Source organism: Patagioenas fasciata, chromosome 10, assembly GCF_037038585.1.
Source record: "Patagioenas fasciata isolate bPatFas1 chromosome 10, bPatFas1.hap1, whole genome shotgun sequence".
Taxonomy (NCBI): domain Eukaryota; kingdom Metazoa; phylum Chordata; class Aves; order Columbiformes; family Columbidae; genus Patagioenas; species Patagioenas fasciata.
The window spans coordinates 17,301,571-17,316,597 of record NC_092529.1 but is presented as its reverse complement, the minus strand read 5'-3'; the positions used below and the strand labels follow the sequence as shown (position 1 = coordinate 17,316,597).

The following is a 15,027-nucleotide window of genomic DNA, read 5'->3' as shown; positions in this document are numbered from 1 at the left end:
AATAGATATATATATATCTGTCAGCAATGACCTTTTTGCAGTTTTCCTGTTATATACTTCAACATTTTGTTTTGGCGGAATGAGAAGTAAAATATGCATTTAAATGTCAAACACTTCAAAGCAAAGAAAAGCACAGCACTATTCATTCTGAAAATGAAAACAAAAAAAGCACAATAAACCACCACATATACACAACAAGCCACCATCACCAAAAAACAAACATAAACCCCACCACAAACACAAAAGTGAGGGAGTCAAACTTGCACAAAGGGCATTCCAAGGAAACAATATTGATTCATCCCAAATGCTGTGTTCCTTTACAGCAGATCCAAGCCACAAAACCAGTCCTGCTTTTCTGTTTCCAGCTTATTTTCTCCCCGTGTCCTGTTGAGGGGAGCAGCTGGGTGGGCATCTGGCCCAGTTGAACCAGTTGAGGTCAACCCACCACAGAGGCTCTACTGGGTGACAGCTGAAGAGCAAAGTGCTCTTTGCAAACCCAGGCTTGGCTGGAGTTCAGCTCTTTCTAACCCATGGTCCCCATGTATTCCGATCTAGCAGCTTCTGATTCAGTAATTTAATTAGAGTGAACTTTCAATGAGGGATTTGCATCCAATCTTGTGTAATTTATAACCTTCTAAAAACTGGAAATGCTTGAACACAAGCAATTAACTCCAGGTCCTACGTCACACAGGTTGAAAACTTCTAAAAGAGTTTGCAAAACTGTTTAAAAATGATCTTGTCATTACTATTCATAGCAATTTACAGTTTAAATTAAACAGCTCACCAGTAAGCAAGTGAAGGATGCTCCTGCAGTGTCTTGGTAGGAAAGACAGGCAGCGTCTTCAAGTCTTTCCTAGTGTTTTCATCACTAAAAAACAAAAAACACACAGAGTCACTGCTAGTGAATCATGGATGCAATCATCAGTCTCAACAGAAGGAAGGTGCTGTATTTGCTACCCAAGAACATGGCGCATTGCCCCATATCAGGCTCTCATAGCAATGTAACTCTATAGGCCCTCTCACATGACAGTGATGTATATGGTGTCATGCAGACTCCTGTTGTAACTCATTATACAGACACGTGATTCTCAGGTCACCGTGGCAGAAGCACCGTATCGGTATTTACTTTGCACACACTATTTGCTGAGTGCAGAATGAGCCCTCAACAGCTGCAGAAGAAAAGCCTGTGCTCAAAAGCAAGGCTTGTAGCACTAATTTTTGCTCTATCTTTAGCTAAAATCCTACCTCTGGACAATATATTTCACAAAGCAGCATGCTGTTTGTCAAATCTCAGAGTTCAACACTGATCTGACTCAAACCAAAGGGTTTCAGTTCATATACTTCGGAATATTTTCACTTAAGAGGTTTCCTGGACTGCTCATTCTGCAGAAAGTTCAATTATTTTGGACTCCAGGTCCAGTCTGGAACAAAATAAAGGGGGTTGAAGTACGTGACCGCAATTTGTCATGAAAAACCCCAGTAGAATATTTAAAAACCTATTTACAGGCATCAGTAAAATGGTTAAGATTTAATTAATGGAGCATCGAAGAATAAATCAGCTGAAACTTGCACGCCTCATTTCTGCAGGATTTCTGCGTGCCTTTGCAGCAGCGCCAACAAGCAAGAACATGACTTTCCTGTGCAAGGAATGCATCAGTCACGTCCATCAGCATCCGCCTTGATTTCTGCATCCAGGCTTTCCTTGAAGGCGCTTTCCTCCTTCTGACCTCTGTTTTCATCAGATTCCAAGAGATTTGATCTGAGCTACAAGCTCCCTCACCCCCAACGTGAGCACCCTGTGCATCAGTAGAGTGGACCAGAGAACAGAAATCTGTTCCATGGGCACCACGTACTGATCTCCAGAGACGGAGGAGGCAGCAAACCCCTACCAGGCTTCCATCTCACATGGCAGATGTCACATGGAAGGTGCAGTAAATTAAAGCTTTTTTGTTCTCGGTAAGCACAGGCTAATCGCTCTGCAAGCTTCTTCCCTGGCTGTGACAATGTGCCTCAACCCTGACTAAGAGGGACCACCTCTGGGGACGAGGAACCGGTTCAATCAACGGCCTATTTATTCTTCAGTGTCTTTGATGAAGTTGCCAAGAAGGGGGTCAATTAGCACCGAGGAGTTGTTGTTGCTGAGCTTTGCCGGGCCAGCACTCTTCAGTGCAGGAATATGCACTTTTCTTTGCAAGCTGGCCAGCACCCAAGTGCCACAAAGCGGGACAGCTGGGCAGAAAAATCAGGATCTCTCCTCCCAGTGCTCAAATACAGCCAGCGCTCACAAAAGCTGAGGGGATTTTATTCACCCATTGAAAGCCCATTTTGATGGGATCAAAAGGCTGCAGGACATCTCAGCTTGAAGTGAGAAGGTAGACTATCAAGGTTTTGTAGGGATACATAAAAATGCAGATAGAGGACACCCTCCTGAGGCCTCAGAATCCAGAGCAAAAAAATAAACAAACAAACAAATTTCCTCAAATTTTTAAGCCTGACACATAACTGTAGTATCTGCTATAGCAGTCAGGGTTGGCAGGAAAATGCAGTGAAGTAGGAGAGGTTTTGGAAAGAAACAGTAACAAAATACCTCCTTTTTACCAAACAGAAGGGATGTTCCTCTAAATACATATTCTCAACCCGCAATATTCACAATCAGAGGTTTAATGGCTAGTCACTAAATACTTATTTAGCAACCTCATTGCCAGCAAACAACAAAATGCCCAAGCAAGGGCTGAAGCCAGGAGGTGAGAGCTGACCTCCTGAGAGCAGCCGGGACAGGTGACCCCCAGCTGTCACCAACATAGTCAGCTGGAGAGGTCCCAAACTCTCCTCTGCCAACCATTACAGGGCCAGTAGCCTCCCGGGCACTGAGCCTCTGCAGAAATGCCACAAATCCTGGCAGCTGCATCCTACCATGCTCTGAAATGCCACTTTTTGTCCAATCTGTGGCCTCCAGTGGGGCTACTCACCTTCCTGTCTGGTTTTTGGGCCCTTTCCCTTTGGACCTGGTTGAGCAATAACTTACTTCATCCTCATCAAATGACAAAACGTAGATGCTAGTTAAGCTTGATTGATGGGTAGCAACTCATCAATATGGAAATGTCTGCCACCGAGTTTAAACCAAGCACCAGCCAGCCAGCACACCCACTGCCTGTGGGTCTGTGGGCTCTGAGCTGGGACATAGAGTGACCAAAGGGCTGCAATCATGTCTGTGCCATGACTCAGGGCACGTCCCTCCAGCACTGACCCAAAACCACAGGCTCATTAGCAGGCAGAATCCATAGTGCTGTGACAACTTACAACAGAACTGGACCTTCCTTCTCTGTTGCTCTGCCAACCTACAAATCCACCCAACTTCTCACAACAGCAGAGAATACACTTCTTTTACGAGGCAATGTTGGCCCTTGGGACCTTTCTTCCTGAAGGGACACAACCTCATCCCGAGGTTCAGACACACTGTCCTGTCTGTCTGCAGGTAGAAGGAGTCCATAAAAATGGACTTGTAAGGCCTGAAAGTCTCTGACAAGCCACATAAGTATTTTTTTTTTTCCTGCATAGTTGTAAGATAAAGCAGGAAACAATCCTAGAAAAATGTAAAAGACTTGGGAGAAACAGGGCACAGCTCCTTGCATGCTGGATGTCTTCAGACAGCATGGGCTGGCACACAACAGCCCTGTTCTGCTGACTGAGTGCCCGAAAATTAGCATTTGGGGTGATTCATGGCTTCAGGGATAATAAAAGCCTCAAATGGTCCTCCCCCGCCTTGCACGGGGTTCATTATCACTTCATCTGCACTGAGCAGCCCAAGCACATCTCCCCTTGACCTTCAGGATCACTTTCCCAAGCCCTCCAAGACCCAGCAGTTCTGTAGAGGTGACAACTCCAGATAGCAGGAGTGACGGTTTGAATTATTACCTGTTCCTGTTTGGTTTCACAACGGCCACAAGACAATACAGAATTCACAGGGCAGACAGCCCTGGCTCCAGATGTCCAACCGTCTACACTATCTACCAGCCAAACACACCAGTGTTGTATCTGGTGTGTCTATGGGTGGTTCTCATCAGGGCAGGGGGACTCGGTTGTCAGGATGGAGAGGCCCACTTGCATTTAATCTGACCTCTGCTATGGAGGGGGCTTCTTGATTAGTGGTTCTTGGAAAAATGTCAATACATAAACTTAAACTGCCCAGAGTCAATAGGACGGAACATTTTTGGCAAAGCATTTGTTTATTCCCCAGGAGGAGAGTATAGGAAATTCTCATCTGAAGTGTAATTCTTCTCCATAGTGGAACAAAAGAAAACCAGACAGACACTTTCCCTCCCATTCCACCCTCTAAACTGGGAGTTTCCTCTCTGACAGATATTGAGCAGAAGTTGGATTGATCTGAGGAACATAAATTCAAATCTACAGCAGATGCTCCTCATGCCAAACCCCAGCTCGTATTCTTGGTACTGTCCATATTTAATTTACTGTCCCAACGTGAACATTGGGTAAGATGCTGTCCCCATGAACATGCTGCACTTACCAGTGCCAGCTCTATGGAGATGGAAGGGCAGCGTGTCTCCAAAATAACCAACAGTAATACTTAAACACGTACCATACTATGAGTAGACACTCCCACGTTCACCTGTAGCAGCAAATCAGGACCAATTTCACATGCTTTCGACAGCCCACTGACATTTCAGTGAAATTATAGGCATCTTGCTAAATCCCCACCAGAAGTCTGTGAAGGAACCAAACCAGACTATTGTGCCACGCTTTGTCTAAAGCACAGTACTGAAAATTACAAGAGACTTACATATTTATGTTTGCAGAAAGTGCATCTTCACAGCTCGTAATCAAGTGATACAACACCCCCTACTAGGTAAAGATTTACTCTAATGTGCTAATTAGGACCATTTGTCAATGGCTGCCCAGGCTTCTCCCTGCACCCAGGAAATTAGCCTGTGGCTAATGCATGGAAGAGCTTAGATGTAATAAAATGTGGTTAGTGAGATTAGCATAAAATGTGAAAAGCAATAAACGCACCCAGAGCAGCAAAAGCAATATATTGGACTGCAACACAAAGGCTTATCAGTCCACATCATCTTTGTAAATATTAACAACTTGATAAGGATGTGACTTCAGACAACTGTTAACTGACTGAAGTGATGGTAGGTGTGTCTGCCTCTGCTGAATTGTCCTGATAACATTTTATAAAGGCAGGCATTTATCAGTAGGGAAAGTCCATTGTATACAGATTATCCTCTATTCTCAAAGCCACTTAACCTCGCATAAATACTTACTCTTCTGTTGCTATGTGATCATTAGAATAGGTCAACTCCTGAGTGTTTCTGAATGTCACCATTTTATAATCGGTTAAATCTTGCAATCAATTTCAGGCACATCACTGGTAGAATTTAGTGTGGCCCTGTTTTTAGAAAACACCAACCTCTCGAGTTGACCTGAAAGGTATTTCATGGACACCTAAAATCAGCACATGCTTCAGAGAATCACATGTGAGATACAAGGAAACACGGAGCTTCACAGCTGAAGGACGACACAGTATACCCTGCATCATGAAGATGCTTCAAAAACTTCGAATTAGGATTTTTCTTCTTATTCTGTTTAAGATATTTAGGGCTAGCAAACCAAACAGAAACAGCACACAAATAGATACTAGAAATAGCACACAATTGAATGCTTGAAAAACAACCTAAATTTTCAGATGGCTGGTCAGATTACTCAAGATTATGTTAGTAACGATCCTATTTCTTGGGAACAATCACTGAATTCCCTTACTGCACAATTACAAGCAACGCTATAACAGTACAAGAACATCCCATGTCACTCCCCACACCTCAGCCTGGTCCTAAAATGACTTGCTTAAGTGGTTGGACTTAGGGTAGCATCAACAAGGTCTTCAGGGTGCTCCCATTCCATGCATTCACAGATGAGAGCCAGCAAGACAGACCATCACACTGCAGCTGGACTGCTTCAGCAACAGGTGCCTTTTCTGGAGGTTTTGTTTCGTTTTAAAATAAATAAAACAGTAGAGCATGGCAACCTCACACTCCCATGGAGGTTGGTCTGCCTTTCAAGGTACCACAAGAAACAGGTGTGAGGAGGAAGCAGCAAGGCAAGAGAAGAGAAAAAATGAGTGAGGTTAAAAGTGCAAGAGAAAAGAGCAGGAGGGAAGGAAGACAGAGCAGGGAAGGTACAGGAAGAGCCAATGGATTTAGCAGCTTTCAAGTATGTCAGAACAGCAGGATCTCGGCAGCAGGGTTTTGAAATGCACTCTGACAAATCCTCTTTTGTGACAAGTGCCAGACGTTCCCCATCATTTCCCAAGCTTTCAGTTTATGGTCTGCTGGCACCCTCAAGAAAGTTATTTTTCTATTGAAGGAAGACCAGGATCTGGAAAGGTCATGAACAAGGGGCTCCCCTTGGCACAGCACAGCCAGAGCCAAACCATAACCCACAAGCCAGCAGGGAGCTTTGCCCAGGGCTGGGCTGCAAAATCTGCCACTTGAATACCAGATAGGAACCGCCTGCTCAGAAAGGTATTTGAAGGAGCATTTTTAAGAGCCTTCCAACCCTGTACATGAAAAGAAACTCGATAAGCGGTGCAGATGGCTTTTTCAATGCCAGGCTCGTTGTACGTCTATGCTGCAGCCATGCTGTGGATTCCCACGCTGTGTTGCAACAACAGCTTTAGTTTCACAGCTCGAAAGAGACCTGCACCAAACATGGAGCATGGCTGGGGCTTGGCAGCCCTTCCCCACACTTAGCACAGGCTGGACCCACAGCCCTGGACCCCAGGCCTGACTTCCAGCTCCAGCCCTGCTCCTTTAGGTTAATTTCTCTGCTTCCTGAACCCTGCCTGACTCTGAAAGAGCAGCAGCAGTGCCCACTGATCTCATGGAGGTTTGGTGACCCAGCTCATTGGCTTTTGGGTGATGACCAAGAACATCACAGAGCTACATTTCTCATACCAGCTACATGCATGTACCTCTCTATCCACAGACATGGAGACCAGAAAAATGAGGGTGTGAGCTGCTCCCAGATGAGGCACCATTTGTATTTCTACTTTGCAGATGACAAACGGGTGCTGAGGAAGCAGTTCTCCACGGCTACAGAAAATCTGTGTCCTGAACCTGCCATAAATTCTCAGTTGCTCTTTTACAGCTCTCAATATGAAATATGAATATTTTGAAGATAAAACCCTTTGGTCCTCGAACAACACACCTACCACTGGTGATGGCTGAGAGTGCCACGGGTCTGGTAGAGGACATCCACGTTTACAGAGCTGCTCAGCCATTCCAACAGCGCGTGTTCACAGTGCTTCTGTCAGATCAGATGGGAAGCAGAACAGCTCTGCTTTACCTGGGGATTTAGTGCAGACCCAGAGGTGACTATTCACAGTTGATACAACGCTTGAAGGATCTCAAACTCTTCCCTCGCAACAACAGACTGTTATTTCTAACATTCACGCTTTCTTCCTGTTCACACAGAAGTCAGATTAGCCATATTAGTTGTAGGGTTTTAGCATGTCTGAGTACAGCAGCAAAGTTTAAAGCTTGTTATCACAGCCTTGTGCTGATACAGAGATACATGGAACCACAAGAAAAATAAAGTATCCAAATAATGATAAAGACCTGACAAATCTGCAAAAGCAAAAAAGCTGAGGCTGAAAACCTGTCGTTTCACTTCCTCAAAGTGCAAAATACACCCCATGTGGTACATCCCAATCACCGTGGGGAGGATAGGCATAAAAAAATAATAATAAAACAAAAATCTCTTCAATTTATTTTTAAAGGGAGGATGTTATTCTGAGTCAGATCAGAGCCCAAACTCCTGCTTGCAGCTGACCAGAGAAACTTTCTGCAAGCCTGATGAAGTTTTCCAGATATGCAACAGAAGGGAGGCAAACACATTATAACACAAAAGCCATAAAATCTAATTTTACAATTGGAAAAGGCAACACCATTTAATGCTGAACCGGTACTTGAAGGAAATTCTAAGCACAAGGGGGATGGCATTTTTTACCTAAGGTTGTGGAGCTTTGCCACCATGCTACCCCAAGCCTAACAGCTATGACAGCAACATGTCTAACTTGTCCCTTGCATAGGGAACAACTTTGGGGATGAATTTTTTTCTGGCACAACACTTGCCTCATCTCTCATCTGCATTGGATGCTGAGCACGCACAAAAGTGTTTCCCCTAGCCAACTGGGTTGTAACCACCATAGCTTCTGTGAGTTAAAAGTGCCAGAAAGGAAAGAAAATAGAGAAAAGAGGACACTCTGGAGGGACACTTAGAGTACAAAACACTATGATCCCTTCACTGCCCCTCAGAAAACTGTACGAACATCACACACATGAAACAAAAACGCACGTTTCTTACCAAATTGCCATAATTATATGTAAATATTGAAGTTACACTGCTGTATACAAGTAGTAAACCCCATGAGATCAGATTATTAAATTACTCAAAACACCCTCTTTTTTTTTCCTCTCCAATTCTTTGCTTATTTCACCCACAGTGCTTTCACCTAATTCAGTCTAATTCATCTGCTGTGTAATAAGCACACTACACAGATTCCCTGGGAGCCCTTGCAGAACTACTTTAAAATAGGAGATTGTAAAAACAAAAACAAGCAAAGAAAAAACCCCAAACAAAAACCAACCAACATCGGAATTGCATCATTGCAGATAGTGTATGTTTTGGTCTGCCCTGAGCTGTACGAATCTACAGGTAGCACTAATAGAAAAAAAACCCCTCTTGGCGTTAGAGATCTAGCAGAAAACAGAAGTGTTAGCTACATCACCTTTTGTAATTGCACCTGGTTTACACAGTGAATTTCTACTTCTTATCGAAAAATAAAACACCAGGAGAGAGTTACATTTTAATCTCAGAACTGCTGCTTAAGTGCTCAGGGAGATACTCAGCAACACCCTGTCCAGCTCCCCTTCACAGGCTGCCTTCCGTCATCTACCCGTTCCTCAAGGTACACTGGGGTGTAGGACCCCCAAAACAAACTGCAGTGACTTATCAAGAAAAGTGAGACTTGCACACTGCTGCAGAAAAACTACTGCAGTTTTCAGCCAGCTTTTCTTTGAAGAGGGTATAAGATTCAACTAAGCAGTGAGCTTTCTGGGAAAGTGGGAATCCGATACCTGCCAAGTAGGGAAATCATTGTCACTGAATGAAATACATATCAAACAATTTTCCCTAAACATGTTTATTTACTACCTCAGTTCATTAGATATTCCCAAATAAAGTTAAATAAATAATCAACACCCTCAGAAAAAAGGTTCAAAGTCAATAAATCTTTGCTCATCCTGTTTCAAATCAGTTACTGCCAAAAAACGAGCTCAGGAAAGCCCGTAGCTGGGTTAGACCAAGACAGAGTTAATCGTTCACAAGCAAGTGCCTTGCAAGGTATTTAAAGAAAAAGGGTTCAAAGTCACAGCTGAAAGGCAAAATACACAATGACTCACTGGGCAAACAAGCAGCAATGGAGCACAACCCCACACCAGTGCTGAGCACTGATTTCCAGCAAGGCAGAGACACAGCCCATAGGGAGCAGTGGGTCCTGCTGGAGAAAGCCTCCGCACATATCAGTGCACGGGCATTTAAAAAGTGTCCTTGCATAGAAAAACAAAACCACAGTGCTGCCTGTGACAGGTACCAGATGCCTTTAGCGTGAATCCTGTGATGATCCACCAGTTCTTTTGTGTCACCCATCCATACACATGGAAGGAAATCTTCAGGGGCTGGAAGAGGCACCCAAGCTATACTCATGTCTTTGGCCTCCATGTGAGACCAGCACAGATGTGCCCCTGTAACCCATCCACAATCCCAATGGCTCTGGAAAAGAGCTTCCAAGTGAACAGTTCACAACACGTCTCGTCCTCCAACAGTGCAGGTGAAGAGGAGCGGGTCTGTGGAGCAAAAAGATGGTACTGGGGACCCAACACCCATACCACACCTATTCCAGGGCTTTCTTTAGGTCAGTTCTAGCCTGGCCGCACAGCCTGTTAGTGGCCAGCACACAAGAGGTGGACTCCATTCATGCCACATGGACGCACCTTAAGCCCTCTCCACAATGCAAACCTGAGAGAGGGGAGTAAGAAAAACTGGGTGATTTGGTCCAAATTTGTGTTTCTGCTCCAACACCAGTCCTGGTCACAGCCACACTGGAGTTTTGGTCATATGAACCTGGTGACATTTCCAAAAACAGGCTGGACAAGCTGCCTCCAATAAATCTCAGGTGTGTCCTGTTTCTGAAGCTGCTTTAATCTTGGGCTAAGCAGCGCAGTGAACAGGTGCTTTGCTATCAGACAATTATTAACTTCTCTTGAGCTGCTATTTTCTAACACTGTTCAATTTATCAGTTCCACATTCTTTTCTACCAAGAGATTTTCCAGTTTATCTGGCAAAACCGTCATCTTCCCACGCAAATGCTACCCAAAAAACTAATAGTGAGCACTCAATCCTAATTAGGAGCAAATTGTTAATAGCAGTTTTCTGCACCTAAACTAAACACTTAGTATTTTCCTCAGTGAAGTTTTCAAATTCAGGAGGTTCTGAACCAATTACTCCATAGCCACAGTTTCCAGGGGTATCTTTCACACAAACCTTTTCCTTTTACAAACTGCATTTATCACCCATGTAATGATAAACCCTGGTGCCTCGCACATGTCAGCTATCAGGAATTCATTATTTTGTCTGTGTTATGTTATACCAGTCAGGAGTTATCTTTGCAGCCCACAGGCCAGAATCAAAATTGAATGTGTCAGCTCTTTAAAGAAAATGGGAACCCTCCTCCAGCAATTTAATTAACTTTCAGGGAGCACGGCTGGGTTCCAGTCCTGGAAACATTACTGGGGAAAATATGATCCAAGATTATTAGTCAGAAAATACACTTTTTTTAGAAGTTGCTTTCCTTTTATAGTCTCTGTAGCTAATCTGATTTTAATAAGTATTTTTCTAATGCTAGAAGGACAGCATTTAGGACATCTCAGCTACAAACTGTTTCATCAAGCCACAAAGAAAAATAATACTTTATAGTATTGTACAGCATTTTTTGAGGGCAGATGCTTAGCCTGTAAACTAAATACAGCTAAAACATTTCTTTACCTAGGGGGGTAGACTTTATATGTTGCACATTTACAAGATAAATAATTATCAGAATGATCTATTATTTTGCTTACCAGCCAAGACATTAGGTTTCTTTAAAATTTAAATAAAATTTCTAAAATAATATTTTTTTTTCCCCTCAAAACTGAAGCATGCCAGAAGCTGCAACTTGAATCAAACTATCCTTTCAAAACTCTTGTATAGAGTTCAAAAACAAGCTCCTGTAAAACTAGGCTTGCAGCTTTTTCTGTTTCATTTGCAAATATGAGAGTGGAGCAGCGTAATCAACCAATACAGAGTCTCAAAACCACCGTTAATGACTAACACTTTGCTTGAGGTTCTTATTACAGGAGCTGGAGAAAAACTGATGGCAATTCAGTTTAAACAGAGAAGCAGCCAGCCAGAAACCACAGATGAGCTGTGAAAAGCGAACACAAGCACAGCATTACATCCCTCCTCTCGAGCAAAACCTGCCCAGTGCAGCATCCCAGACTTGCTGGGAACATGGGAGCTGCAGGACCCTTGGGAAGCACCACTCTCCTTGTGGCAGCCCTGACACCATCCCATGGAAGGGGGAGAGGAACGGCTCACTGAGCATCTCTGTGGCATGGTCTTCATCACACACAGGGGAGTAATTATCTTGGCTAGGATCACCAGTTCAGGAAACAGGAAAATGAACTAGATGTGCGGTGAGCTACATCAATTGTGGACCACTCTCATCTTCATTAACTGTTCTTCCTGCAGCCCAAAGTCATTTCAGATTGCCTTTGAGAAACCAGAGCTGTCCAAATCAGGCACAGATGTGATGGACATGCTGTGGGTGCAATTTTGAAGCACATACTCAAGTTTTATCAAGCAGTCTTAAAAGCCAGGGTCCTCTCAAAGTGGAATTTGGGTGGTTTATCTTACATCCAAATGATAAGGCACACACCCTTGTGCTAACAGCCCAGCCCAGGACACTGGGGTCCTATTGCAAACCACCTGCAAGGGCCAAATCCCAAAGACACTGCAGTCCGGTAGCACTGACAGTGTGAAAGTATCAAAGTCCCTCCAGAGTGACCTTTGTGGTGTAGAAATCAAAAGTTTTTACTTTCTCCAAGCGCCCACACATCAAGTTTGCTCACTGAAAATAAACAGATTTCAAAAGAATGTGCTCACCCACTCAGCACAGGGTAAGGGAGGGTGTTTCTCAGGAGATTGCTGCTCTCTGCCATCAAGACATTATCTGACAATTTGAGCAGCAGATTGGGAAAGGGGTTACTGCAGAGCCACAGGAGTCTGAAGTGTTTGGACCCGGGTACTGATCTGCCTGTTCCCAGCTGAAGTCAGCAGGAACGCTGCACAGTGACCCCACCACAGAACACATCCCCATGGAAAAACTCCATATAGGATGTGTGGAAAATCAGTCAGAGATCATCGGTGTTGTCTGGACTGGCCCATTTTTCACTTCCAGAAAGCTAATCTCTAGGACTTCAGGCAATTCTTGTATTTACTGGGAGTCCACACAGCACTAATCCTATATAAAAAAAAAATTAACCCACATGTTCTCACGTAAGCAGAAATGGTGCAAGAGCCACATTCCAGAAAGTGATTCAAAGTGGAATTGCCAAACGACAGCGAAGAATGAACATGCCAAACCCAAGACACTGCAAACGAAGGCAACCGCACTGCACAAGCAGCACCACTGCAAGGATGTATTTGTCCTGCAGTATCTTTGTTAAGATAAGCTCATAATTAAGCTGGTGCTTTATCAGTGGTGGTCCAAACGACCACTTGTGATATGTAGAATCAAATTCCTTCACTTCTGGTACGCTCACTGGGCTTGAGACAGCTGGCCATGCTCATTTGCTATGGAGACATATGCTTTGTTTAACAGAGGAAACAATTGCTGCAGCTAATTTCATACAACTGTTAGGGGAAGAGTTGCACTTGGAAAAGGAAATCACTCCTGTAGCACAGTATTCTTCTCTCTAATTTTCTTTAAACAATTTTGAAGGTAACCACAGGCAATCTACTCCTTTCAACAAGTTTGTGGAGGCATGGAAAATAACCACGGACACAGTTCTTGGGCATGTGAAGCAATAGTACTAATCTATTTATGGCAAATGATAAGGAGTTGGTGTTAAGTTTAAACCACATAAGGGAAGTTTCACCACAAAGGTAGCTTTTAACCTTAACCCCTTTTCTTGAGAATCAAGAACACATGCCACCAGTTGCTACAGCTTAACGAATCACTTCTTGTCAAGTGAATAGTTATCTATGCCTAAACTAAGTTAAGCTTATGGGTGTCTTAGGGTGTTCTTGTGAGATCAGGTAAGATAAGCAGGGTCTTTGTAGAGAATAATGCAGCACACTGTGGCTATAAGCAATATACTGTGGGTTACAAAGCAGGTCTACAGCATGAATAAAGCCAGCCCAACCAGTCAATTTAGTGACAAGGGCATATTTTTGTCCCTGCAGGTGTGAGAGCACACCAACAAAAAGGAAAAACAAGTTGTGATGGACTTCACAGAACCTGTCCTTCAGTGAAAAAGGGACTGACATGTGGAGAAGGGGTCTTGGGCAGCAGCACTGACAGTTACTGGACACTTGTGCACTAAAGGAAAAGCAGAGCATGTCACTGCAGCAGGCTCTGGCAGACAGACACAAGTCGCTCCCTGCATTTCAGCAGATAGCTCTCACTGAGCATTTCAAAAACATGGTTCTTGAAAGCTGTTGTAGCTGAAGTGTAAACACACCCCTCTTCCTATAGGGAAACTCAGCAAGAAGTAAAATATTAACGTCACCAAAGCCAACCTTGCAAATTTCTGTTTGCTTAGAGAGCTCTTTCTAAACAAAGGTCTTTTCCCTTAACTATAACAGATCCAAGGGCGACCTCACCTCCTCCCCACGACACCCCAAGGCCAGTTATCATAACCAGTGCACGGCAAAAAGCCATTTCCAAAGGCAAACCCAGCCTGCTGCTGCAGCTTCAGACAGCTAAAGCCCAGCAAGCAGGTCACACACCAACTACAAACGCAACTGTCCGGTCAAGTGCAGGAACGGGGAGGCCCCGTGGGGCAGCTGCAGAAGAAAGCGGCTCATTGATCTCCGTCACGGGCAGCTGACGGGCTCAGCGTCTCTCCGCATGTGCTGCTGCTGCACGGGCTGCGGGCAAGGTCGTCCGGATGGAGCCGAGCTGCAGCGCAAAGCACCAGCTGTTCGCGTAAGAAACAGGAGGAGTTTTCTCCGTGTCCCACGTTCAACGAGGGGAGCAACGCAAGATGGCCTGAAAAAACTGTTTTGACTCAGAGCCCGCTCACAAAAGGCATTACTCACCCTGCGGACTCAGATTTTATCCAGCCCAGCAGCGCATTTCACTTTCTTCAGTCACTGCTCACGGCTGGACTTCACCCCCATTTTTGATTGTTTGCAATACAATGCCAACACAGAAAAACACATCCATCAAGCACACTGGTACTAGAAAGGAAAATGTTATTACCTGGAATAGTCTCCTTTAGCTTCCTACAATTGAAAAAGAGTGACAGAATTAAAACATGATCTCTTCAAAAGTCCTCGATTTTCCCAGCATTGTTCGTTTCCCAACTCCCACAGCTCCATGGCCAGATCCTGACCCCAGTTACACGGAAAGCAAAGTACAGAGGCTGCCTGTACGTATTTAAAAATAAATAACTTCACCCTTTATGCTTCCAGCTGTAGATTATCCACCTACACCATAAACAGAACCACTTGCAAAACGGGGATGAATTTCACATTGCAAATCAAATGTCACCTTTACTGCACAAAAAGTGAAATACAATTCTCTCTCTGGCTGACCACATCCAGCTAAAGGTTGGCTTTCCAAGCAGGTCAGCAGTTGAGAGGAATTGTGCTCACTCAAGATGAAAACAGTTCGGACAGATC

General features: G+C 44.2%; 1 protein-coding gene across 4 annotated transcripts in view; it reads right to left on the bottom strand.

The window, feature by feature from the left end:
* FRMD4B (FERM domain containing 4B) overlaps positions 1-15,027 on the bottom strand; it is a 130,026-nt gene that overhangs the window by 27,893 nt on the left and 87,106 nt on the right. For all 4 annotated transcript variants that reach the window (XM_071813239.1, XM_065845695.2, XM_065845694.2 and 1 more), the window contains exons 7-8: positions 14,606-14,628; positions 785-868 (exon numbers count right to left, since the gene is read on the bottom strand). In XM_071813239.1, coding sequence (XP_071669340.1) covers positions 785-868; positions 14,606-14,628 — 107 coding nt within the window. The remainder of the gene's footprint in view (positions 1-784; positions 869-14,605; positions 14,629-15,027) is intronic.